The sequence below is a fragment of the Anoplopoma fimbria genome, chromosome 2 (genome assembly GCF_027596085.1).
Source record: "Anoplopoma fimbria isolate UVic2021 breed Golden Eagle Sablefish chromosome 2, Afim_UVic_2022, whole genome shotgun sequence".
NCBI lineage: Eukaryota > Metazoa > Chordata > Actinopteri > Perciformes > Anoplopomatidae > Anoplopoma > Anoplopoma fimbria.
In genome coordinates, this window is record NC_072450.1 from 1,717,546 (window position 1) to 1,744,394 (window position 26,849).

The 26,849-nt window shown below is 43.4% G+C and overlaps 1 protein-coding gene across 1 annotated transcript in view; it reads left to right on the forward strand.

Annotated features, from left to right (window-relative positions):
* The window catches only part of LOC129109034 (golgin subfamily B member 1-like), a 42,499-nt gene extending 16,388 nt beyond the window's left edge, over positions 1-26,111 (forward strand). The window contains exons 14-28 of the mRNA XM_054620956.1: positions 2,709-2,815; positions 3,926-4,016; positions 5,806-5,939; positions 7,343-7,452; positions 8,734-8,902; positions 8,997-9,101; positions 9,849-21,179; positions 21,954-22,066; positions 22,458-22,494; positions 22,730-22,876; positions 23,200-23,316; positions 23,429-23,526; positions 23,630-23,722; positions 24,539-24,644; positions 24,734-26,111. Coding sequence (XP_054476931.1) covers positions 2,709-2,815; positions 3,926-4,016; positions 5,806-5,939; positions 7,343-7,452; positions 8,734-8,902; positions 8,997-9,101; positions 9,849-21,179; positions 21,954-22,066; positions 22,458-22,494; positions 22,730-22,876; positions 23,200-23,316; positions 23,429-23,526; positions 23,630-23,722; positions 24,539-24,644; positions 24,734-24,892 — 12,917 coding nt within the window. The 3' untranslated portion in view covers positions 24,893-26,111. The remainder of the gene's footprint in view (positions 1-2,708; positions 2,816-3,925; positions 4,017-5,805; positions 5,940-7,342; positions 7,453-8,733; positions 8,903-8,996; positions 9,102-9,848; positions 21,180-21,953; positions 22,067-22,457; positions 22,495-22,729; positions 22,877-23,199; positions 23,317-23,428; positions 23,527-23,629; positions 23,723-24,538; positions 24,645-24,733) is intronic.
* Positions 26,112-26,849: the final 738 nt, after the last annotated feature.

Here is a 26,849-nt window from a genome sequence, read left to right on the forward strand (position 1 = left end):
TTGTATAGAAGTCTATGAGAAAATGACTCTACTTCTCTCTTGATTTATTCCCTCAGTAAACATTGTAAACATGAGTTTATGGTCTCAATCTCTAGTTTCAAGTCTTCTTCAATACAGCATGATGTTCATTTAGTAAATGATGCTCCATTTAGAGTCAAACAGACCATAAAGCAGGGGATGCTTTAGGGCGGGGCTACACACTGATTGACAGGTCGACACCAGAGACGTATACGGCGTCTCTATGTCACTCCTCCTCAGTCCATATATGGTCACTTCCTGTTCACTGGTTGCAAAATAGTGTGGCAGCAGTAATCCAAGCTGTTGACAGATATCCGTGTCCCTCTAGACATCCAGCTATTTTATATAAACCAGAGGAATGCACAAAATATATTCACCATTAATTTAAGTTAAATAAAAGTCCTGCTCATAATAAAATGGCTTGTGGTCCCTTTTATATTAATTATGGCTTTTCATTTTGATCCACTGACTGTTGTGGAGTAGAAACTAATGAACCTTGTATGAGTTATGAGACTCAAAGCTTTACAATAATTAACTTTTTTTTTTTTGTCAAAGTCATTTGAGCGTCTCACTGCTCCAATTTTTCTTCCAAACCAAAAACCTTTTCTTGTCCTCACTCAGACCTCATTAGTAGAGTCTTTTTTTTTTTTACTTTTGCATTCAATCCTATCATTCCTCTGGTGATATCTGGTGGTTTAATTCATTTGGAGCTACTAAAAGAATCATCTACACTGACCTGCTTGTTGGTGCTGCCTTCAAGTGCTGCTGGAAATACTGTAATTATCCAGTTTGTGCTGAAGTTGCTCTGATGTGGCTTTCAGGGTGACAAAGCATGCTTTAATTAAATGAAACTAATAAAATGAGTTAGAGCTTATTAGTTACTATAAACAACCTCTTAAGACTTCATTAACTTCGCTGCCTGCTGAGCTTCATCTTCTCTGTTTCGCTTCTTTGTTACAGCGTCCATTATTTTATTTATAACCAAAGACACAACTTAAAGAGAAAGTTAGTTCTGAGGGGAAAGAAAGTTTTTAGTTTTTGTCTTTGCAATTTCATTTAATTTAACTTTACTCATGTACTTTGCGGGAAAGTAAATCTCTAAATTTCCCTCTCTGTTGAACCTTTGATGGCCTCGATCATAAAGATACGGAGCTCCTCTGGAGTCACATGGTAGACAAAATAACTTTAATCCATTGTTTATTAATGGCACTAAAATGTAATATGACATTGCTGTACTTTGTGCCATTTCATCTGCTGTTGTATCACTGAAATACTTCTAAATGGAACGTATTATGAGTATGTGGTGCTGAATAGTTTATTTCTACTGACCTTATGGTACTTTTGTGCATATGTTTATTGTTTTTTTAATAATAATAATACGGATTGATGTCCTGGACTTATCCTGTTCTCAGGTAAGGTCCTTTATTACCTAAGTAGCTATACTACAATAAAGAAAAACGCAGTGAATGTTTTATGTAAGTATCATTAGGAAATGAGCTGAAGTATTCCGTGTACACAGATTCAAACCAAGTCTTTTTTTCTACCATGTGACCCCAGAGGAGCTCCGTCATCAGCTAATCAAAGCCATTTAAACACAGTTTTCTCACTTTATGCGAAAAAGGATTACGCCGTATAGTCCCAGATGTCAGACACTCCTCCTACATGGCCTTCTCAGTAATAGAATGAAGAAAAAACCAACAGAAAACCAGCTGGATTTTACTTCTAAGACATCAAAGCAGACGACTAACAGTTTTGGCTTCATGATTGATTCTCTCATCTCTCCTGTTCTTACATATCATCCATAAATAATCCCTGCTGCTGTGGTCAGTGGAGGTTTAAACCCCCGTCATTCATGCATGTTCAATACTATGCTGTTGTAGTTATGTCTGCGTAGTCCTTCTGAATGGAGCCCTCTGAGCGCTGCTTAACCCGCTGATCTCTTCTCTTTTTCTGCCCCACCCTTTGCTTTGAGCTGCCCCACCCCCGCCTTTCCCTCCCCCCCACACACACATCAAAATCAGCCTGCTGTCACAAAACAGATGGGGAAAATGTTTTGATAATTCATTTGGCGTTGTCCTGCTTGCATCCTTTGCTGCAAAAATATAAAAAATAAATAGAATTTAAAGTACTGCAAGACTCCCCTCAGAACTGAGGAAACGGTGGTGAATCACCGGCGACGCTCCTTCCTCCCACATCCACTTGTCCTCCCCCGTCTCCCACGTGTTTGATTGCCGTTTTTTCCTCCGCTATGCAAATTAGGTGTGCATGGCTCTGACCGGAATGTTGCTTCTGAAGTGTTTTCTCTCAGGTTCACATTTAAAACACAAAAGGGTCAAACATTTCTGTAACTTTGCCTCTTTTTTTCTCCATCCTTGATTCTCTCAGTCACACTTCCTCTTACAGTTCTGTTCTCTGTTGTATGATGTGTTACAAAGTTCATTCGTGGTGTTGAAGGTGCCTCATCTCCCTCTTCATCAACACCATCTACGCCAACACACTTTATCTATTCTCCTTCTACCATCCTTTCTCTTAAAAAAACAAACTGTTTCTTTCACTCTGCCATCATCCTGTCCTCCCGTTATTTAAACCCACCTACACTCCATCAATACATCCTCAACCCCCCCTCCCCTCTCCCTGTGGCACAAAACTGATTGAGGATGACTGGTTCTTTCCTGGCTGCTCCGATCCAGCACTGGCCACTCGGCAGCAGGAGTTGGAGGAGGAGCTGACTCAAGCTCGGGGGCTCGGACAGCACCGGGCCAAGAAGCTGGCAGCTCCGGCCGAGCGGAGCCTGCAGGTAGGTGGACACGCTGGCATCGCTGTGGTTGTTGCCATAGTGATGCCAGTACACTTTGATATATTTGTTAAATGTCAAATGTGCTGATGTTTTAAAAAAATGACTTTTTATTACCTTTACAAAGTAACTAAACATCTTCAAAGACACATTAACGCCAAAGTTACTTCTTCCTGCTGGATGTGTATCGCCATCAACAAGCTTGACTCATTAAGGTCCTGACATTCCTTTTGTAATTTTAAACCTAATGGTAACAATCTCTAACCTAAAGATTAATTCAGTTGACTAAATATTTTTCACCTCTCAAGATAATTAAGTAAAGTCTTACAGGAAGTAATGAATTCTAACAATAGTTGTTTTCCTGTGAAATGCAGGTTTTTATGGAAGCCCTAGAGGCAAGTGAGAAAAAATCCATTTTCTAGGTTTTGATCCAAAGTGTTTATGACTGAAAATAGTTTTTCAAGGATCATTTTTGCCAGGATCAGTGTTTGTTGTTGTAATGCCCATTTTGGCCACAAGAGGCTGAAATACGTCACCACTACGTCATGTTCCAAAAACAACTAACACGTTTTTCTTCCCACAGAAACTAAATAAAGGAACTTAGAAAGATTATTTCTTAATAAGTTCTTAAGTCATTAACACAGGACAGAAACTTTGAATCATCTTAGAAAATGGACCGCCAGAACTATTTTTTAAATCTTGCTCCCTCTCAGGGCTTCCGTAGTTTTTGATAAATGTAGAAAACCGAATTGCAAACTTTCAGGAAAAAAGGTGCATTGAAGTAACCTTTAAAAACACTGAGTGTCATTAAAGGTGCTATTAAATGAAATGTATTGTTATTTTTATTCTTATATATAAATATATATATTTATTTTAATTATTAACAGAACTTCAATAGACTGGACGGCCTGATTGCTCACATTGACTGGGGCTAATACTCTCATTAAAGGAATAGTGTAGTAATTTGGGAAATTTGCTTTCCCATTGAGAGTCGATAAGATCAATACCCCTCTGATTTCTGTGCATTAAGACCAAAGTACGATCAGGAGGAGTTTTAATCATTTCATTTAAAGACACACCGCCCTGCTTTAATCACGTTTACCCCCCCAACAGGAGGACTTTGAGTTCGACGGTCAGGCCTCGTTCCAGAACCCCCGGAGCCCCTCTGAGGTCACGACCCCGATGGAGGGGGAGAACATGGGAGGTTGGTGGCCCGAGTACAGTTCCCCCGACACAGGTGTGAGACCCGCTGGACAGTTTACCCTGGCATGCACACGTTCATCCACTCGGCACTCTGGGAGATCGTCTCTGGGATGATATTCTGTTGTTTTCACCATAACACTCCAAACATTATTTGGTGTGGGATTGTGGCTGTTGGTTGGTTTATTTTTTTATGTTTTCCATCTAACCTGCCAGTATTGTGAATGTAAGAGCTGGGTCATCTAAACTGGGGGTATTCTGGGGTTAACTGGGTTCAACTGCAGAAAACTAAATTCAAGCTCTTCTCACATTTATTATAAAACTCTGGGACAATTGGTGTAATCCCAAGAGAGAGACACCCATTCATCGGTTTTTCATTTTCATCATTTTACGGTGTTTTATTTGGACATTGTGCATGCTGGTTGAGCTGCCTAGTGTTTGTTGGGATTACTCCACTGAATGCACTGAATTATTTTGAGATGGTATAAATATAGGTGAAAGGATAAACTCCCCATCCGTGGTAAGTTTTTTTTATTTTTCATTGTTTGCATGTTCCGCTCTCTTTTTTTTTCTTCATTTCCTCTCATCCTGTCTTTTTGTCTTTTAGGCTGCTTCTTGTCATGAAACCAAAAAATACGTCAGCAGTTATCAAAACAAAAAATAAAGTAAAAATAAAATGGAAACATTATAATTGGGGAGTTAAATGTAAAGCTGACTGATGTACTTTTTGGTTGTTTGTGGCTAAACCTTGAGCCCTGGAAATGCATTTCACACTCTGTCTTCTAACTAATGAATCTAAATCCTCTATAAAATGTTCTTTTAAATATTCCGTTGTCAATAGAGAAGTAGTTTTCTTGTAGACTTTGTATCCTGTGATTATTTCTTCCCACTGAGTCACTTCTCCTTTACTTATTTTACCTTCTTTCCCCCTAGTTGTACCAAGACAGTAGAGCTGTCACATTTTTAAAAAGTCAACCATGAGAACTAACTTTATTTTGTTATAATTCATAAAACTAAGTTGTAGAATTTTTGTAATTCTGTTAGTTTGTGATGCCTTTGCTGCCTCACTTTGAGTGACAAAGCTTACAGGTTACTTTAGATTTGTTGTAGCGGTAACGTTACTCTGAGGCAGCTGCATTTTTTTAGATTAAGCAAGCAGCTTTACCTCCAAATATTTCTATTTGTGTCAGTGAATCTTAAACAAACAGAGTGTATTTAAAAACACTTTAAAAAACACTTCACACACTGGACTTCAACGCACTACCTGTTGCATTTCTATACTGTGAATTTTGACTTCGAAATATATTTGTTTAAATATATATATATATATAATATTGTATATATATTGTATATTTAAAAAAAATATTCTTTTCACTTTTGAACGAAGATATTTTTTTATAATTATATTTATTTATATATATATATTTATTTATATATATATATATATTGTATATATCACTTTTGAACGAAAGATATTTTTTATTTAATATATTTATATATATTGTATATTTTTTTAAAATATTTTTTTCACTTTTGAACTAAACTTCAACTTTTTGTATAGAAAAGTGACAGCCCTACTAAACAGTTTTCCCCTTTGAGCAGCTGGAAGGCTTTTAATCTGAAACATCTGTGCAGGAAGTGTTGAGTTTCATTGATTAGAACCACGAGTGTTTTCTGTAAAAAGAGAAACTCTGTTGTTTGATAAACTAAGTGCAGTGGAAATGTACATTATGTTGAACTAGTATCTAAATCCATCCTCCCCGATCCCTTCTTCTCTCTGCTGATGACTCCAGACGGTCTGCGGTCCGTCGTGGAGGAGCTGGAGCTGGAGAGGAACCAGCTGCAGGAGCAGATCCTGAGTCTGGAGGAGCGCTGTCAAGATCTGGAGGACCGGCTGCAGCTGCAGGCCCGAATAGAGACCTTACAGGTAACCTCACTGTACAAAACATCACCTGTTACGTCATGGCCCAGGGTCAACTCAAACCTTTATTCTTCTTGTTTAATACTGTCTCACACCGTGACTTGCATACTGATGGAGGAAACGATGAGTGACTTGCATGTTTCACCCCCCGAGGACTAGGATTTAGTAACAAACCCTTCTAACACAGGTGACGTTTGATGTAGATGGAGATGAGCAGCCATTTTGGGTCTCCCAGGTGTGTTGGTGTCTCTCGTGTGTGTGTGTGTGTGTGCGCTGGAGAGCACCTCTGGCGGTGACGGCTAACGGTGTGGTGTGCTCGTTTTATCTCGGACACGTTCTGTGTTTCAAATCATAGTTTAAGGGAGTGTAATGTTCTGTTGCAGACCCACTGGGTGTCGTAAATCACACTTCACTTCTTAAAGGGACGGTAGTGATGTTTAGAAGTGTGTTTGTATGAGGTTCTTCTCCACAGTCAGTGTTTTACTACAGTAGATGGAGTTTGTAGAAACAGACAGGAGAACCAGAACAGGAGCAAAGCATTGTTTTGCTGTGGACGTATTTTAGAAACCTAAAAGAATCAATATCAGTTTAAGTGAACGCTATATTTAGAATATTTCCACCTCTTTACCTTGCTGTCAGAGAACTAAAACTTGTTATATATGCTCTCTTCAAAGACACCAGACTCCATTAACAAAAACAGCTATTTTACCTCACAGAACACAGGAGGTGCTGGTCCACTGCTGCCTCTATTGGTTGGTTTGTATGTGTTATTGTGTGACTTTGGTGAATCCAAATGAACCCTCTAAAACACCAAAGCCACACAACAACACAAACAAACTATCTGATGGAGGCAGCAGTAGAGCAGCAACTCCTGTGTTCTGAGAGCTTAAATTACTGTTTTTGTAAATGGAGTCAGGTGTCTTTGAAGAGAGCATAGATAACAAGTTTTAGTTCCCCGTCATAAAAACGTCTGACAGCAAAGTAAAGAGGTGAAAATATTCTAAATCTGGCATAAACTTAAACTGATATTGATTCTTTTAGGTTTCTAAAATACGTCCACAGAAGAACATTGATTTGCTCCGTGCTGGTTCTCCTGTCTGTTTCTACAAACTCCATCTACTGCAGAAAAACACTGACTATAGAGAAGAACCTCATACAAACACACGTCTGAACTCTCCCTTTAACTGTCAAAATGGTAAATATCAAAGTGCATTATTACCACATAAATGAGTAAAATACAGATCTGATAATGTGAAATATTCTGATGTTGACTGTAAAAAAACAACAATTACAAGTCTCCTTTCCAGCGGGTCTGCTGTCCTCCACGTCTGTGTGCAGTGAGAGTTTCGGTGTCCAGCGCTCTTTATTTAATCTTTGCATATTGATCTTTGTTTTTTCTGCCGCCACAGAATGAGTCAGAGAGACTTCAGAGCCAACTCGCCAGCCTCCGGAGTCAACAGAGCCGAGACGCAGAGAAGCACCAGCTGCTGGTTAGCAGCCTCAACGAACAGCTCAAAGGGTGAGCTCTTCATTCACGGCACAAATCAGTTTCACTTCCTCTCATCACACTGAAATACAGCTGGATACAGAGGGAAATATGGTTTATACAAGCTACACGTTTATTTCTAATAACAAAGCCATGCTTCAACCTGTAATATTTACCTTCATATCCTGGTTTCTACAAAAAGTTTAGCAATTTTAAAAGAAACTCAAGTCATTCAGTTTTTGTTTCTTCTCCTACAAAATTGATCCACTCATCAGCATATTATTATGATTATTATTATTATTAATGATGTTTATCAACAGAGGATTGTTAAATCAAACAGCAGAAAATACAAAATGTAGTTATAAGTCACCAAAACCTATCAAATAACGCCTCCATCTGTAAGTTGTTAGTTAGATAAGAAAAACTTTATTGTCATCTTTCTGTTTACAGTGCAGTAAAGGACACAGAGGAACAGAATTGTGTTTCTGGTCCTTTATGCAAAAAAAAAAAAAAAAAAAAAAAGAATATGCAATGTATGCAAGAAGATACAAGATAAGGTACAACATGTGCAATAATTTTAAAAGTATAATTATGCGTGCAAATATAATTAAAGTAAATGTAAAGGTGTGTACTTGTCATGTTTAGGATTCTGAGGATGTTGAAACGATTCTCTGGTATCTTTCTCCAAACGCAACTATTAAGTCTAGTTTTAGTGAATGAAAATAGTTTAAGTAAAAAGATTACATTAAACAATTCAGTCAATATAGTTGTAACTCAAATATTTTGACGCCTTTTATTGTAGACAAAAATAAAGACAGATTCTGCTAAAATCTGATGAAAAATGTTTAACTGCATTGTAGCTCCCGTTTATTCAATCGGTTATATGTAGAAAATGTGTCTTTTGATCTTCTGATCACAGGTTCAGTACTATAGGTGAGCGTGACGTTAATAATAAGAGTGCATTCATTATTGACATTAAATGATTTGCTGACAAGTCACAATACATGCATATCTGTTTAGAAGGGAATTTTTATGTCAGCACAAAACATGATTTTACCATAACACAAGAATTCATCTGCTGATTACGACAATTTGAACAAAATGTTTAATAAGACATTTTTTGGACAGACATGAATTTAAAACCCTTTTTTACAGTTTTGTTTTGAACATTCATAAATGCAGATCATTTATACTGTGGCAAAACTGGGATTAATTTCATATCTTTGTAACTGAAAAAACTACTTGGCATTGCTGCATACAGCCTGGTATTTAATAAAGGTGTTTTGTTTTAACGGGTGTGATTGTGTTCTTCAGACTGAGTAACACTCAGGAGTGCCTGGAGAGCTCACTGATCGAGAAGGAGAACACGTTGGCCAAGACGTCGGAGAAACTCGAGCTCATCAACGGCCTCAGAGAGTCTCTGAGTGAAAAAGAAATCCAGTACAAAGAGGTTTCTGACAAGCTCCTTCAGGCTGAGCACACCGTGAGAGCTTTGACTCCTTATTTATGTTTGTTCAATTGTTTTAATCAATATTCTGCAGTAGTTCATTTTGTTGTTTGTTTTTTTCTTCCTGCAGCTCGAGAACGTTTCCATAAAATGCAGCAGCTCAGAGAAACAGTGCTCCGAGCTGAAAACAGAAGTGGTCGACCTCACGCAGAAGCTCAGTGTGCTGAAGGAGAAGGTGTGATTTTACTGGAACCTTAAAGCTTTATATTCACAGAAATGTTTCACTTTTCAGCATCCTTTATTTGTTCTATTCACTGCATACAAGGATTTCAGTTATAGTCCATGTGAAAAGGAACCTAAAGCGTCTTTTTCTTCTTTATTTCACAGTGAAACAATATTTGAGCCGTGTACAGTTTCGAGAGGGAATAAATCAAGTCCTTCGCATTTGATTGGACCGTTAAAAAAAGCCAAACACGCCTCCCTCACTTGTTGTTAGATCAGGAGGATGACGGGGGAGATAAAAGGAAAACTTTACAATTTTTTGCCGGCTCTGTGTCACTGCAGCTCCAGAGAAAATCTGTAAAGTTTCCCTTGAATGAATTAGACCTCAGCCACATTGTTTTGGAAATGAAAACAATATCTAACATCCAAACACATCTCCTCATATCACTCTTTTAGCTATTACAACCTTTGAAGTGTTTTTTTATACGACCAATGTGGCTAGCTCGTCGGCCAAGAGTCTCATTTGATTGGATTATGATTTGTAAACATCCTTCAATGCAGGATGAGTCATCAAACATTTTAAACCGTACCAGAAGACGGTCTCACATACATTTCACTGGGACTTTAATCAGTTCATACTCCTTGACACTACCATTATGAATATATGATTTGTAGTAATCTTAAATGGCTTTGTTATAGTTATAATCATTTCTCTGCCTCACTTGATGCTTCATCATTGTTTCTATCTTCTGATTTTCAGACACAAAAGCAGGAAGTCACCGTCGACACTTTACAAACGGAGCTCGATCAGACAAACGAGGAGCTGGACAAACTAAACTCCGCCCACTTGGAAGAACGAGCCCAGCTCATTCACGACCTCCAGAGCTGCGAGCGGGAGATCGACAGACTCAAAGACGTGCTGTTGGAAAAGGACGAGGAGATTCACACCCTCTCCTCTAACATGGCCGAGTACGCGGAGCAGGTCACTGTGCTGAAGCAGGAGATGAAACTCAAAGAAGAGAACCTGGTTCGTGTAGAGAATGCTCTGAGTAAGGCAGAACGGGAGGCCACGATCATCAGAGAGTCTCAGACCTCAGATCAGCAAGCGCTGGATAGCAAGATCGCAGAGCTGGTGGAGAGAGTGAAGGAGGCTGAGATGGAGCTGCTCAAGGCCAAAGAGGAACGAGAGTCTAAAGAGGCTGAGGTGGAACATCTGATAAAGCAGACCGAGGAGGACAAGAGGACTATCCAGGACCTTCGGGGGGAGATCCAGAAGCAGCTCGTGAGCCATCGTAATCATCTCTCTGAATGTGAAACACACATCACTTCACTAAAGGAACAGCTGACTGTGTCCACACAGAAGCAGCAGGAGTCAGAAGCAGTCCTTTTACAGCTCAAGGACAAAAACACCAGCAGTGAGCAGCTTCAGCAGCAGCTCAGTGAGAAAGAACAGACGTACGAAAGAGAACTGAAATCTTTCAAGGATGAACAGAACAATCTCCTGGCACAGGTGGAGAAATACAGCAATGAAATGCAGACGTTGTCCAAACGATTAGAGGAGCAAACACAGAGCGAGGAGAACATCAAGAAGGAGATTCAAGAGAAACTGGAAACCATAGCAACACTGGAAAACCAACTAAAGACGACGGACAAACAGGCCGAGGACGAGAGGCAGAAGTTCAACAATGAACTGAAGAGCCGGGATTCAGAAAACGAGAAACTGAGCAGCGAACTTCAGAGCAAATCCGAAAATATCTCCAAACTCAGGAATCTATTAAAAAGCGTGAAGACGGAGAAAAAGGAGCTGCAAGAAAAACTAAAAGCGCTGACGGAGGAGCTCGAGCTACAGAAGCAGAGTGTTAATGAACTTAGTGAAAAGATTACATCCGCTCTTGAACTCAACCAGAGTCTTGAGAAACAAGTAGATGGTCTCACAAAAGAGAACGAGAGACTTGAACTGGAAGTAACCGGAAGCATAAAAACAATTTCAGAAGTTACGCTTGAAAAGGATTCGTTGCAAGACAAAGTATCTGCATTGGAAACGCAGCTTTCACAAAACAACACGATGATTGAAGGGCTACAAAAAGACAAAGAGGATTTGACTCTTCGAGCTCACGAGTTAAACAGAGTTGTTGAGCAAAGCACAAACTCAAACTCAGAGATTCTGCTGGCAAAAACAAACGAATGTAGTAACCTCAGCCAGCTGCTCAGGCAGAGAGAGGAGGAGGTGACACAACTAAAGGAGGAAATGCAAAGCTTGTCTGTGAAGGTGGAGCAGCTCCAGCATGACGTGGCAGAAAAAGAGAAGACGATCAGTGATAATCGATCACAGCTAGAGGTCCAACAAAACCAGCAGACGCAACTTCAGGAGACACTGTCTCTGCTTCGAGAACAGGAATGCAGTCTGAAGTCTGAGTTAAAGGAGAAGGAGACGATGCTGACAGAGAAGCAGGAAGGGAACCACAGTTTGGAGAATGAAATCACACACCAGAAAAATATCGTGTCCGAGCTACAAGCAGAAGCTGCATCGCTGAACGAGGAGCGCTCCAAGCTTCGCCAGCAGATCGAAGAAAAAGAAGAAATGTTGAAAAATGTGAAACAACAGTGTCAGAAACACAAAGAAGAAGTCAACGATACGAACAACGCTGTTAAATCTCTGAGTGATCAGATCCGCGTCATGGAGGAAAACGCCAGAAAGCTGGAGTCTGAGGCAGAACTGAGGCAGACCGAGGTGGCTGGATTAAGCAGTCACATCCAGGCGGTGACTGAACAAAACCACCAACTCCGTGCAGCTTGTGAATCCAGAGAGGAGCAGCTCGTTCTGCAGACACAGCTTCGGTCTGACCTCGACGGACAGCTAAAAGCAACTCTTGAACAAATCGCTGCTTTCAGCCTGAAGATCAGCAGCCTAACAGAAAGCAATGAGAGGCTACAAGAGGAGTTAGCACAGAACATCAAATCAGTTTCTGATCTAACAGCGGAGAGGAGTTTACTCCAAGAACAAAACTCTGGGCTTGAAATTCAAATCTCAGGGAATCAGAAGATAATTAACGGCTTGTTGAGGGAGAAGGAGGAGCTTGCTTTAGCAGAAGATGAATTAAAAAAGATCCTCAAGGAAAGCGAACAGTCGAACTCTGCAGGTTTGCTCGAGAAGACAAGTGAATGTGCGAATCTGTCAAAAATGTTAAGAGAGAAAGAAGAGCAACTTCAAAGTCAACAAGAGCAAGTTGGTCGGCTCAACATGTCGTTGAACGAGAGGCAGAACCAACTGCTGCAACTTCAGGATACTGTGTCTATGCTTCAGGAGCAAGGGTCTGTGCTCAAGGCAGGGCTGCTGGAGAAAGACGCCATGCTTCAGCAGAAAGCAGAGGAGTGTCGCGTTCATCAGAATGAAGTCGTGCAGCTGAAAGCCCTCGTATCACAGATGCAGAGTGAAGTAGAGACACTCAGGAAAGAGACAAATATAATAATAGAGCAAAAAGAACAGAAATTAAAAGAATTAACGGATCAGTTTCATAACCAGAAAGACGAGCTGAGTAAACGAAGCGAGTCGGTGATCTCTCTCAGCAGTCAGCTGGGCGCCATGAACGAGAGCGCTGCAGAGACGGAGGTGGAGATGTCCAACCTGAAGGCCGCGGTGCAGAAACTCACTGCAGAAAACGGTCAGCTGACACAGAATGAGGACCAGAGGAAAGCAGAGATCATCGATTTTAACGATAACATCCAAGCACTGAATGAGCAGAACGGAAGGTTAAAATCTGAGCTTCAGAAAACGGTGACGGAGTTGTCCAAAGCACACAAAGAGGTCCAACATCTCCAAACAGTGATCCATGACGGGGACAACAAGCTTCAAACTGTGGACTCTGAGAAGGAAAGGCTCAATCTGAGCATGCAAGAAAAAGAAGACTCCCTGAACCAGCAGGAGAATCTGATCCAGCAACTCAGCAGTAGGATCTCTGAGCAGGAGGAGCAGCTGAAACGAAAAGCAGACGACAATAAGAGTTTAAGTTCAAAAGTTTCAGAGCTTGAAGATTCTATCTGTAAACTCAGAGGACAAGTTGACAGTCTTACTTCAGAGTCTTCTGTTTTGAAAAACACTTTGGAGAAAAAAGAACAGCTAAGTCTTGAATATCAGAGTCATTCCTCCGCTGCTGTCGAGGATTTTAAAATAAATCTACAAGCCAAAGAGGCCGAGTGTGAGAGCTTAAAAGAACAGATTTGCCACCTTGAAGAATCGGTCAGAAAGCTCAACAGCAGCCTCCAAGTTCAGATGTCTGAGGCGGAGAATCTGAAAATGGCCTTGGAAGAAAAGGAGGCGGCTCTTTTGGATCAATCGACGTCTCTTCAGGATATTCAGAGACGAGCAGATGAGGCTTCGCTCTTCAAGTCTCAGTTCATGGAAAGCTCAGAGTCGGTGTCGCAGCTTCAGAGTCAAATTCAGCTGCTGTCCTCCGAGTCTCAAAACCTCAAAACATCAGCAGAGGAAACACAAAGTGCCTTCAACAACCTTCAGGAGAAATATGCCGCTAACTTAGAGGAGCTGCAGGATGTGAGAAAGCACCTGTCCCAAACGACGGATGAGGTGTCCGACCTTCGGAAGTTACTGGATGACACCAGTGACGAACATCAGACGGCAAATACAACTATAGAAACACTAAGGAATGAATTGTCTGCAACCAATCACAAACTTCAGACAGCCGAACACCTGAACTCCAGTCTTTCCAAAGAAAAGGACGAAGCTTTGACTTCTCACCAAGAGAGCGTGTCGCTGCTGACCGTCGAACTAGAACGACTCAAATCACAACACCTTCAAGTCGTGGCCCAAATGAACGCTCTGACGGAAAACCTGGAGCAGAGGGAAATGGCTCTCCATGCAATCAACAGTCAGTACACATCCCAGGCCAAACACGCATCACAGCTGGTCTCAGAAATGCAGAAACTAGAACAGCAGAACAAGAGGCTAAATGAGGAGATCAGTTTGTCAAAGGAGGAGCACCAGAAGCGTCTCACGGCTGTCAGCAATGAGAACACGCGTCTGCAAGAGGAGGTTAGGAAACATCTTGCAGAGAGGGAAGAGCTGGAAAAGAGACATCATCAAGTACGAGCGTCACAGGGGGAGCTGCAGGTTCAGATGGAGCAGCAGTCCAGCAGCTTGAGCCAAATAATGGAGCAAACGATGTCCGAGAAGGAGAGCCTTCAAGCAAAGGTTAGTGCCAACGACGAAGAGGTAACTCGATTAAAAGAGAACATTGAAAAGATAGAGCAGATTCTGCAGGATTCTGAGAAAGAGTGGCTGTTAGTTCTGGATAGAGAGAAACAGGATAAGAACCTGCTGGCAGAGCAGTTGAAAAGTGTTGAAAATGAAATGAAATCTAAAGATGTTAAAGTTAATGCTTTGAAAGGAGACTTGGACAGCTTGCAGGAGAAACTAGCAGAGGCCTCCGCCAAAGAGCTGGAGGCTTCAGCATCCAGGATTCAGCTTGAGAAGGTGTTAGCGTCTGTCCAGGAAAAGGATAATGACAACAATACTTTGCAACAGGCTCTAAAAGCTGCAGAACACGAGTTGCAAAAACTGGTAGCGAGAACAAACAACGCTGACAAAGATTCCTCTGAGAGATCAGCTGCTTCTTTACAGGACATGATACAACTATTACAAGAAAGTCATCAGTCTGAGATGGATGCTTTGAGAGATGAGTTGGATAAAACAGTTGCACAATTACAAAAAGCACAGAACACACTTAATAGAGGAGAGAGGAGTAACGAAGAGAAGGGTCAACAAATTGTTATTTTGCAAGAGATGGTGGAGCATCTGCAGACTCGACTCGAGGCCGAGTTGGAGACGGTGAAAGAAGCTGCTGTCAAACACTCTTCTTTACACGGAGAGTCACAAGCCAAAGATGAGCAGATCAGCTGTATGAGCATTCAGATCAGTCAGCAGAAGGAGTTACTCACTGGACTCAGTCAGCAGTTGAGGGACAAAGATGCATCCATCGGCCAACTTATAGAATCCGCCTCAAGTGAAAGAATGAAACTTAGTGAGGAGAAAACATCTCTGACAGCACAATTGGAAAGCGTCGAGCAAGAACATGAAACCTCCATGAAGAGACTCGAAGAGATTTCTCAGCAGTTGGAGGAACGTCTGTCACGCTCTCAAAGTGAAATCGAGACCAAGGCTTCGGAGAAGCTTGAGCTGATCAACAAAAATGACGACCTAAAGAGCGAACTTGCCAAGGTATCTAAAGAAAAGGACGCAACGAAGAAGAAGCTTCAAGCTGCTCTCATTGTGAGGAAGGATCTGCTGAAAAAGATTGAGCAATATGAAAACCAAAAAGAAGAGAGTGCAAATGATAAAAGTGAGGTTTCCCTTTTACAGGATAAATTAGAAGAAGTAACAAATCAAGCTCAGGCCGCTGCAGAGATGTATCAAGAAAACGTTTCTCTTCTTGAAAGGAAACTCAAAACAGAAAGTGATAGACTCGTGGAACAGTTGCAGTCGGAAAAACAAATGTTGCAAGCTGCTTTCAACGAGAAAGAAGTGAGTTTGTCAGAAGCTTTGCAGACGCTGACCGAGAAAAGCTCCCTCGTGGAGCGGCTGCAGTCCAGAGCTGCTGAGAGAGAGGAAGTGTACGAGCGAGACAGGAACATCTGGGTGCAGCAATCAGAAGAGCTTCAAAATGAAATCAAGACGTGTAAAGAAGAGTTAGAGGACAAGTCTTCCTCCAATGCTTCTGCAGTCGATTTGGAAAATGAGCTCGCACAGACGAAGCTTGAAAAGGCGAAGATACAGAAAAAGGCCCAGGCTGCCTTGCTGGCTCGCAAAGAGACGCTGAAGAAAGCTCAAGAGAACGAAAGGAAGTTAACTCAAGAGCTGGCTGAACTGAAAGACGACTACAAAGCTCTTCTGGAGCAACGCTGCCAGCAGACCAATGAGCTGAACGCCATCCAGTTGGACTTTGACGAGAAGGTCAGGGAGCTGGAGGAACTCCGTCAGAGCTCTCTCTCCGATCGAGACGAACTGGACACTTTGAGACAGCTTGTCGAGGAGAGGGATACAACTCTACAAGATCTGAAGATGTCTCTGGCTGAGAAAGAGAGCCAGTGCCATTCTCTGTCAAACTTGCAGACAGAGCTTGAAAATGTAAAATCCAAGTTTGAGAGCTCGTCTCTTGAGATGGCGAGTAAAGACGAGGCCCTGGAAGTCGTGAAGCAAAGAGCAGACGCTCTGAAATCCAAACTTCAGGTGGTAGAGTATGACTTAGAGAAAGCTGCTGCAGAGGTAAAAGAGAAAGCAGAAGAAGTTGAGAAATATCAGGAAGCTATTAAAGCTGCTGAGCTAAAGACCCAACAGGAGAAGAAAGAGTTATTGAATAAGCTGAGCGTCTCACTGGAACACATGCACGCCGATGAGGATAAAAATCAACTCTTGATGGAGCAAAACAAGGCTCTTCTGGAGAAAAGTGACCAGATGAAAGTGGAACTTGAAGCTTTGGCATCACAGAAATCATCGGGAGTTTTAGCCGTCCATGAGACGGCAGCAGAAACACAGCAGCAGCTCAGTGTTACGACACAGGAGCTTGAAAATGCACAGCGACATTGTGCTGAAAAACAAACAAAGCTGGATTCGTTAAAGCAAGAAAATGAAAATGCTCTCAGATTAATCAGTGAACTCAGGGATGAGGTAACAGCGCTGAATGAGCAGCTGAAGGAGAAAGTTAATGAGCAGCTCCATCAAAACAAGCCTCTAACAAACAATCAGGAAGAAGTGATCTGTTCCTCTTGCAGAGGTGCGGAAAACTTTGAAGTGAAACTAAAGGAGAGAGACGACGCCTTGTCAGCTTCTCAGGCTCAAGTTTCAGAAAAGGAAGAACTAATTGCTGCACTTGAACTGCAATTACAGCATCAAATTAAAATACATGAAAGTGCCGTTGATAAAATGAAGACTGAGGCTGCTGAACATCAGAAATCAGGAGACGATGGAGCCAAAGCGAACGATCGGGACAGCCAGAACAAAGCTGCTCTCCTAACCAGGAAACTTCAAGCAGCTTTAGTTTCCAGAAAAGAGCTCATAAAGGAAAACGCATCACTTAAAGAAGAAGTAGAAAAGCTCTCAGCTAGACATGAAGCTAAAGAAGCCGAGTACAGCTCTCTGGAATCATCCGTGATGAAGTTAAAACAGCAGAACGTGGACCTGGAAAGCTCTGTGTCGTCTCTGACCAGGGAGAAAGACGAGCTCAGCAGCGAGGCGGATGGCGTCTTCAGCGATAATCGCAGCCTGTCGGCCGCCTGTGAGAGCTTGAAACTAACCATAGAAAACATCACGCAGCAGAAACAAGCTTTCTCCTGCCAGCTGGAGTCTCTGAAGGACTCTCAGACGGAGGAGCTGTCCAAGTGGAAGGCAAAGCACGCCGAGCTGAAACAAGAGTACGAGTCTCTCCTGCAGGCTTATGAGAATGTGAGCAGCGAAATGGATAAGATGAGACAGCTTCTGGAGGGAGCTAAACGAGACCGGCAGGAAGCCCTCAGAAAAATCCACAAACATGAGACCGAGATGGAGATTCTGGACAAGCGAGCTCGAGACATGGAGGAAGAAAATGGAAGGATTAAAGAGAGGATGCACAAATTTTCCAAAGAGAAGCGGCAGAAGATTGAGGAGCTGGAGGAGGAGAATCAGAATATTAGAAAAGAGCTGACTGAGCTCGAGGAAAACAACAAACTGGCAACGTGCGAGCTGACTGATGAAGATCAACCATTGGAGACGGAGATTTGCAGACTCGAAAAGAAACTGACTGATTTGGAGGCTGAAAATAACCGACTGACACAAAAGCTTGAAGACGCTAGCCGTTCGTTGGAAGAGAAGCACTCTGAATCAAACACCTACTCGAACAACATGCAGCTCAAACTTGACGAAGCACTCAGTTTGAATAATTCCCTGACGGCCCAGATCGAGGCCCAGAAAACAGAACTCGGAGCTCAGCTGGAAATCAACAATTTGTTAGAAAAAGAGAAGCAAAATCTTTCTGAAAGAATCGAGAAGATACAGAACGGTAACGAAATGCAGCTGGGAAAGAAAGACGAGGACATTAAAGAGCTCAAAGACGTCATCAACAGAAACACCAGAGAGAGCATCAGCCTGAACGAGAAGGTGAGGATCTTGGAGGATGACAAGTCTCTTCTCCAGGAGGAGCTGGAAAACGTTCAGGAGATTTCAGACAAAGTGAAAAATGAAAATGAATATCTGGAAACGGTGATCCTGAAAAACTCTGAGAGGATCGATGAACTGACCGAGTCCATCTCCGTTTTGCAAACCCAAAACACCCAGCTGTCCTCTCAGCTGGCGGCGACCAAAGAGATGAGCAGTCAGGTTCGCCAAGAAAAAGAGAAGGAGCAGCTCAAACTGGTCCGAGAGTTCGAGGAGAAGCTCAAGACGGTTCAGAGAGGCAGCGAGGGCACCAAGAGCGTGAAGAAAGAACTGCAAGAGCTGCTCAGAGAAAAGCACCAGGAGATAAATCAGCTGCAGCAAAACTGCATCAAATACCAGGAATTGATTTTGGATCTCGAGGGCGCTGTGAAGAGCTCACGGTCCGCCTGTGAACACCTGGAGAGAGAAGTGAAGAAAAGCTCAGAGCAAACTTCAGCTTTAGAGGAGAGAAGGAAACTGGTGGAAGCCGAGCTGATGACCCACAAGAAGCTCCTCCAGGAGGCCACGGAGACGATCCTGAGTGTGGAGTCTGAACGAGACCAGCTGGCTGTGGACATCTCACAGGAAAGGAAAAGATCTGAGGATCAGAAAATCACAAAGTCATCACAAGATGTAGATGAGAAACAATTCAATTCTTATTTGGAGAATCAGTTAATGTTACAGCAGCAGATAGATGACCTTAAAGACCTGAAAGATAAAGAAAGTCAAAAAGCTGATGAGCTGAGGCGGCAGTTAGACGCTCAAGATCTTCAGATAAACACTCTGAAGAGATCGGCTGAGACCAAGGAGGCCAAGCTGTCGGCTTTATCCGCCTCTCCTCCAGGCGCCGACGCTTCCAAACGCTGGAGCCATTTGTACCAAAAGACGTTGCACGAGAAGGACAACCAGCTCCTGGAGCAGGGTTTCGTGATCAAGCGGTTCCTGGAGGACATGAGAGTGAAAGACAAAGAGGTGAATGAGCTCCGAGTGACCAAGTCCCGACTGGAGAGGACGCTCAGCGAATACTCGGTCGCTGCCGCGGCGCAGCAGAGGCAGCTGTTTGTCCTGAGCGCCAACAACGCCGAGCTCTCCGAGAGCGAGGAGCTCCTGGAGGTTCAGGTGAAGGAGCTCGGTGCTCACGCCGAAAGATTAGAAAAAGATAAAAACGCACTGAACCGACAGCTCGCCGACAAGGAGGACGTGATTTCCCAAACGCAGCTAAATCTGCAGCAGGTGGAGAAGATGAACGCAGACTCGGAGGCCCGGCTGCTCCTTCTGCAGTCTCTCAATGACAAAGTTCAAGCTGACTTTGAGAAGCAGGAGGGGATTTCCCTGCAGCTGAAAACACTCCTCCACAACAAAGACGCCGAGATCACCTCCTTGCTGTCCTGCAGAGACGGACAGATGTCCGGATATCTGGAACAACTCCAGGCTAACCACCGCGCACAGGTATCCGTGTACGAGGACAGGTTAGCGTCTTCACGCTACCAGAGAGAGAAGGCCGACAGAGAGCTGAGAGGCCTCGAAGCAAAGGTGAAAAGCCTGGAAAACAAAGTGAACAGGTCGATCCAGGAGAAGGAGCAGACGGCTGCCAAGATGGAATCATTCAAGAACTCGATGGTGTCTCTGCAGAGCGAACGGGACCGGCTGACCTCAGAGTACAGGATGCTTGAAGCAAAGAGCCAGTTAGGGTTGAAGGGCAAAGACGGCTCAGCTGACGGGGAAGGAGGCGCCACCAAAGGCCTCAAACATGAAATACGGAAGCTGTTGCATCAAATGGATGATCTCAACTCTGAGAACGCTATGCTCAGGGCTCAGCTGGTCCGCTACAGAGAGGACCTGAATCAGGTTTTATTCCTGAAGGACAACCAGCTGAAGGTGCTGCTGCAGAAGCAGCAGGAAGTGATCAAAGACCTGGAACACCAAAAGGCTTCAGCAGAAAAGCAGCACAGAGAGTCTCAGTCGGAGCTGCAGAGGGAAGAAGAGGCGAGTAGTGTTTTAAGGGCAGAGAATTCTCAACTCGAAGCTCAGGTTTCCAGCCTGGAGGCAGATGTGTTCACTCTAAAACAAGAAAGATCCGCCACAAATGAAGGCAAAGTGATCGCCGATTTGCAGGAAGCGGTCGCAGCCAAAGCGTCTGAATGTAACGACCTCCAGCAAAAGCTTCTCTCTCAGAAAGTCCTAACCGATGAGCTCAAGGACAAAATGCATCTGTTGGAGAATGAAACGGACAAAAGCCTGTCTGAAGCTGAGGACAAGTACAACAGTGAGCTGGACGCCTTCGAGCGTGAGGTGGAGCTGATGAGAACCATGCGGGAAAATGGCGATCGCAGGACGGAGGAGCTCGCTAAAGAGCTGCTGGAGATGGAGCAGCAGCTCTCGGAGGCCAAGACGCAGAGCAGAGACACCAAGGCTCAGAACGAGTCCATGTGCAGAGCCATGGCCGCTCTGCAGAACGACCGGGACCAGCTCATAGAAGACTTCAAGGTCCTGAGGAACGGATACGACGAGGAGCTCCGGGAGACTCGGGCGGCCCTGAACAAGGCGGAGCGCGGCCTGAGGGACGCCACGTCCGACCTGGCCATGTTCACCAAAGAGAGGGACGTCCTTGTTCGGAAGGTAGCGGCTTTAGAGAACAAAGACGCACACGCAGAGCTGAGCAAGCTGCTGGGCGAGCTGTCGAGGGAGTTGTCGGGGAAGGAAAGGGAACTGAAGCAGGTCGCCCAGGAGAACGACACGTACGGCAGGCAGCTGACGGCGTTCTCCAGATCCATGGCCAGCCTCCAGGACGACCGGGACCGACTCCTGGAGGAGCTGGCCGGGGCCAAAAGGGCGGTCGAGTCCAGACAAGGGTCGAGCCCGGAGACGGGAAGGTCAAAAGGAAGTGGCCTCCAGAGTGAGAACGAAGGGCCGGTAAGTGACGTCATCCGCTGTGGTTTGAGTTTGGCTGCTCGCTGTCACCTCCTCTCTGCTGTGTTCCATTTTAGCAGAAAGCATGCAGACAGAAGGCATGCTGGGTCATCGGGCTCATACCTCATCGCTTTGACCTGCATGGTGTTGTGTTGTGTTGGATGCTCATGTGTTGGTGTTGTTGTGGAAACAAATAATACTGTACTAATACGGACTGAGATGAGTCCGCAGTGAGCGTTGAAATACGATCAGATGACAAAGAGTGTCTTTGTGATATTCTATTTCTAATTAGAAAGAGGCAAGAGTTCACAGGATCACACAGAACACAACAAGTAATGCACTGGTGAGAAAGGCCTCACTCTGAATATAAAGGACAAAACAAGTGGGGTGATCAAGGCTACTGGGATAAGGAGAGTAAACACCTCCCTACACCTGGCCTGTGGATATAATATCTTCAAACATACACAAATAGAATTCCCACAGTATAACTAAACCCTAAATTTGCCATTACATTCCCCCTTTTGATCATTCTATTGATCAAACATAGTATACACATGAGTTCAGATCAAATATAACAATTCCAGAGGATTCAAGTTATATCATCATAATGCTACAGTCAGGAAATGCATTGAGCTGTTTTTTGTGTATTGTCAGCAATACTGTATTTAGAGCAAGCAACGGGGATAACACTTTAATGATGCTGTGAAGTTCAGTTTGATAACGTTGTGTAGATGAGGAGTCTGGTCTTTGTGACTGACGACGTTGTTGTTTTTGCAGGAAACGATGCAGAAGATGGACGACCTGCAGCAGACTGTGAAGAAGATGCAAACTCATGGAGCTCCGCCTGAAAGAGAAACCAGCAACTACCAGCAAGAAACTCCAGACCTGAGGTAAAAGTAGACCGAAGATGGTGAAATCAATTCTGCTCGTGTATTTTGAATTTATCTGTGATGTTTAAAGTGAAGCTGTGGGTTCACGTGTGTGCTGAACCGTGATGGGATCAGTACGGATCAACAACGATGTATCGTGTCGTTACGGTGGATCACATTTATAACTTTCCCTAAACTTCTTGCCTCAAAAGGTTTTTTCATGCAGCAGAAATAAGAAAGTGGTCACATGCTTTGCCAACAAACAGGACGACTGATTTTCGCCCAATCTGTAGTGAGCGCCTTGGTCCAACTGTGGATCCTAGCAGCGTTGTTATCAGAGACCGAGCAGTTCAATCATCTTTTGATGATCTGTGATTTTTATGATGTTAAAGTTTGTTATTTCCGTGTGCAGGTCCGACACAGAGAGGAAGGCCACGCTGCCAGTCAAGGTGAGTTATTCACAGTGTTCTGCCTGTGTCTGAAAACTGTTGCTTTGCAGTTTTGTTCTTGATGTCTGTTCTCGTGTTTTAAACCTATGGATACTGTTTTACACTAAACCATTTGAGCTGATGCTAGATTATAACGTTGCGTTGATAACCGGTCTTGTATACAACTTTAAACCGGTTTGATCATGAGACGTTTGGTTCAGTCCTCTGTCTTGTTTCGTGTGCTTCCCCGTCACAGGAAACGGTTGTTCTGGCCGGTCGGAGCGGATCGGAGGAGCTGGTGAGCCGGTTGGAGGCGGAGAGGATCCAGCTCCACGGGGACCTGCAGCGCTGCTTGTACGAGATCCAGCAACGGGACCAGTACTTCCAGCAGCTCAACCTCAAGGTACCAAACAGCTGAGACGTCTGTGCAGACGCAGACTGTGCGATGTGGGCAGCTTAGCAAACTGATTGATTACAATAAACTGATTATATTAGAGGTCTAATTTCATATTTCCATCCCTCGATTATTGCTCTTTCTACAGACGATGTAACCTCTGAAGTAAGAGTTAAAAGCTTTTCTTTGAGGTTAAATAAAAAGATGAAATGACTGCAGCATCACCATGTTTAGCAAAACCTCCCTTCCTCACCCTCTCGCCCTCTTCCTCACCCTCTCACCCTCTTCCTCACCCTCTCGTCCTCTTCCTCACCACACTTCTCCCCCCTCAGCTGCAGCAGACGATGGAGGAGAAAGGTGCCGCTGCAGCTCAGTTGAGAGCCGTCTCCCAAACCCTGAGGGACACCCAGGATCGCTGCCACTGGCTGGAAAACCAGGTTCAGGCTCAGGTAGATGAACTTAAGTTGTATCATATACTTTATCTGCATTTTCCTACTATGAAATAAAGGTAAACAAAGCAATATGTCTAAATGAACCTGTAATGCCCGTCCTCACCACCAGGGGTCGTCGTTTGCTGAGGTTGCCCCCGGAGCCCCTCAGGAGAGGAGCAACAACTCCATGATGGCTGAAACCGCTGAAGCCAGTCAGCTCAGAGACAGGTGAGGAGACAAACGTCTGCTTAGTTTGCCGTCGTTTCCTCTGAAAGATGCTTTTCTGTGATCGGTTCATTGAAACATCACAAACGTGTTCTTTGTGTTTCAGGCTGCTGGAGTTGGAGCAAAGTCTGAGAGAAGAGAGAGCGAGGAGAGAGACGGCGGAGGAGACTCTACGTCTGACTGAGGACCAAGCTAAGAGGTCACTGACCGTTATCGCTGCTTCACACACACACACACACACACACACACACACACACACACACACACACACACACACACACACACACACTGTTACACTTAAATATACAGCCAGGGCTTTGATTGTTGCCGTTCAGTCCAAGTTTCACTGAATTGTTGTCACATGACTTGGTCTCAGATAAATCAGTCACGGCTTCATAGGAGCTCAGAATTGAATGTTTTTTACAGAATGTGATTAAAGCAAACGGTTTATTTTGGGTGAAATCTTAAATGAGACATAGAATAAAATGTTTTTGAGGAAATATCACAATTTTTCAGCTTTAATTTGGAAGAGTTCGTCACACTAACGTGTTCAAAGACGGATGGTGTTATTTAAGCAACTTTTAAAAAAGGAAATTGACTTTTCAAAGTGAAGGACGTTATCAGACAGCGGTTAACGGAGCTCACGTGACAAAATTCACAACTTGGATACATTTTATGAAGAATTTGCTTTTATCCTTTTTGGACCGTTACAGACTGAAGGGATATAAATAATGAGATAATAAGGAATTAAAACATATTCAGACTTTATGCCTCAAAGGTCGTCTCTCTTGTTACAGAACTGGTAGATCTGAGTGAATTCTAGCATTCTGGTTTGGTTTATTTTAAATGAAATGAAACAACGATCTCAACGATGTGTTTGTCCGTACTGACGGAAGTTACCAGGCTTCTAATTGAGACCTGTGTTCATTTGTTTTGTGGCCACACCCGGCAAAGAAAAGGCTCTCAGTGTTTAATTAAAGCTTTACTGTAAACGATAAACCGTGTTGTTTTGCAGTGTCAGTTCCAGAGACGGTCAGAGAGACTTCAGCATCGAGATGGAGACAGAGGAGGAGTGGGAGGCTCTCAGTCTGAACCCCAACCAGCCTCTGATCACACGGAAGGTACGGTGCTCATCCAGACAGGAGTAAGAACTGTTTTCATCATGTGACTGAAGTGTCCGTCACTGATAACGCGTCCTCTCTGCCTCCAGGTGAAAGGCGGCGCGGTGGCGTGTCGGCGCTGGCTCCGGGGGCGGAGCCTCTACTTCTCACGGCTGCTGACGAGCCGCGCCCGCTCTCGATACCTCTTCCTGGCCTACCTGCTCTCCATTCACCTGCTGGTCCTCATGTGCCTCACTGGAGCCCTGTAGACCGGGTCACACCGGAACACAGCGTCTCTATGGTCCTCCTGTGTTGTAAAGCATGCTGGGAAATCACAAGTGTTACACATCCGGACGTTGAACAGTAAATAGGATGTTAAAGTAAAGATTATGCAGCAGTGAGGATGTTAAAGTTACACGTCTTGTTTCTGGATTTGGCAGAATGTAACGTTCTTTTTTATTTATCTGCTGTTTGTTTGAGTTTCTCTTAAACTCCAGCAGATGTTTTTTCTTTAAATGTTTTATGGTGAATCGAGCCTTAAACTATGATTCTCTCTCCTCGCTTAATTATTCAGGCGCGTTGCCGACGGGTTGTTGTTTTTCCAGAGACGAGGAAAGAAAACTTTAAATGCCTAAGAAGGTGCAGGAAGCCATATCCATACTTCACACGACACTGTCCATGTTGTTTGACTCTCATCGCCTCGTTTCCTCGTTCGTCCTGAAGTCGGGATCAAATCCCAAACGTTCCTCCGGCTGCTGCTCTCCGTCGCCCGCCTGCTTTCATATCTTGCACATAAATCGCGATGCTGAGTTCAAACTATGCACTGAAGCTCCAAATGTGTAAATAATCAACTCGTATAAGCTCGGAAGCACTACACTCCCCCCCCCCCCCCCCGCTCCCTTTAAACTGCAAAGCCAAAGGCAGTTCGAACACGACAGCCGGACACGATATGTCCCTAAATTAAACAGAAAAGCAGAGGACACTGTGTGTATTTATGGCTTATTGTATTTATGAGTGCTGTACAGTATCTATGATGGGCTGTATGTATGTATATATGCATTCTGAAGGTGTGATTGTAACGAGAGGTGGTCGATTAACGAGCCACAAATCAGATTTCTGATTCTTTTACAGACAACAGAAAACAGGGTAAAATATGAAATATGATTTCTGGCTCCTTCATCGACCCGGTTTGGTGATGAGTTTACTGGTACGTTGTCCTAATGATGTGTACATAAAAGGTGTGATTGACTGACAAAACAATAAATCTATTTATGAGAAGATGGTTGACTACTGATAAATGTTCAGAGGGCATATTTTTTATTTCTCCTCTGTCTTTAGAGATGGAGAACGCTGTCGGCCTCTTGGTGACATCAGGCTCCACTCAGTGCAATAATGATCATCTCACCCTCTACCACCTCTAGAGACATTTAATAAAGCTTGTTCAACTTTTCTTTTTGTGTTTATGATGTGTGTATTTAACCCGTCTGTGGATCCGTTTATCTCAAATGTTGCTTTGGATGATAAAAAGCTGAATGTGACAAATATTCAAAAGTCTGTGATGGATTTCAAACCTTAATGTGTGAGTGCGTTCAGAGCTGTTCATGGCTTTAGAGAACGCTTACATCACACTTTATTGTGTTATAGAATTTATTTGAAATGCTTTATGTTTAGTTTATCAAAACATCTCGAGGGCTTAGTTGATTGGACGTGATTTAAAAAGTCACCTTTTTATATTGACCTTGTTCTTCGGCTGAACATTTTATTATCTTACAGTGTCACAGCTTTATCATACAAAATGTTTTTAAAGTTTTAATAATCTCTCAGGCGAGAAAGTTTAAACCCAACAGTTTAAAGTGCATGTCGGGCTGATGCTGCAGTAGAATCTGCTCCTTTTCTTCTTAACCTCTCTTGATAAGAAGTCTGCAGCTGTGGTGCTATGAGCGAAATGCTAACTCGCCCAAGAGACATCTAACTTTGAGTCTGCTTAGTCTCACAATAACCTGTTCTTTCTCTTTATATCTTCCTTTATTGTAAAGCAATGGGAGCTGCACGTCTTGTATCAAAGATGCTTTAAACATAAAGTTTATCTTTATTATTATAGTGTGGACTGATATTTTTGTCTCTGAAGTCATGGCTAGTAAAAAAAACCTCTAAGAATCTCTCCGTATCCATCCGCCTAACTCAGTAACGCAGAAAATAGGGCCTCCGTCAGAGAGATGACCAGGA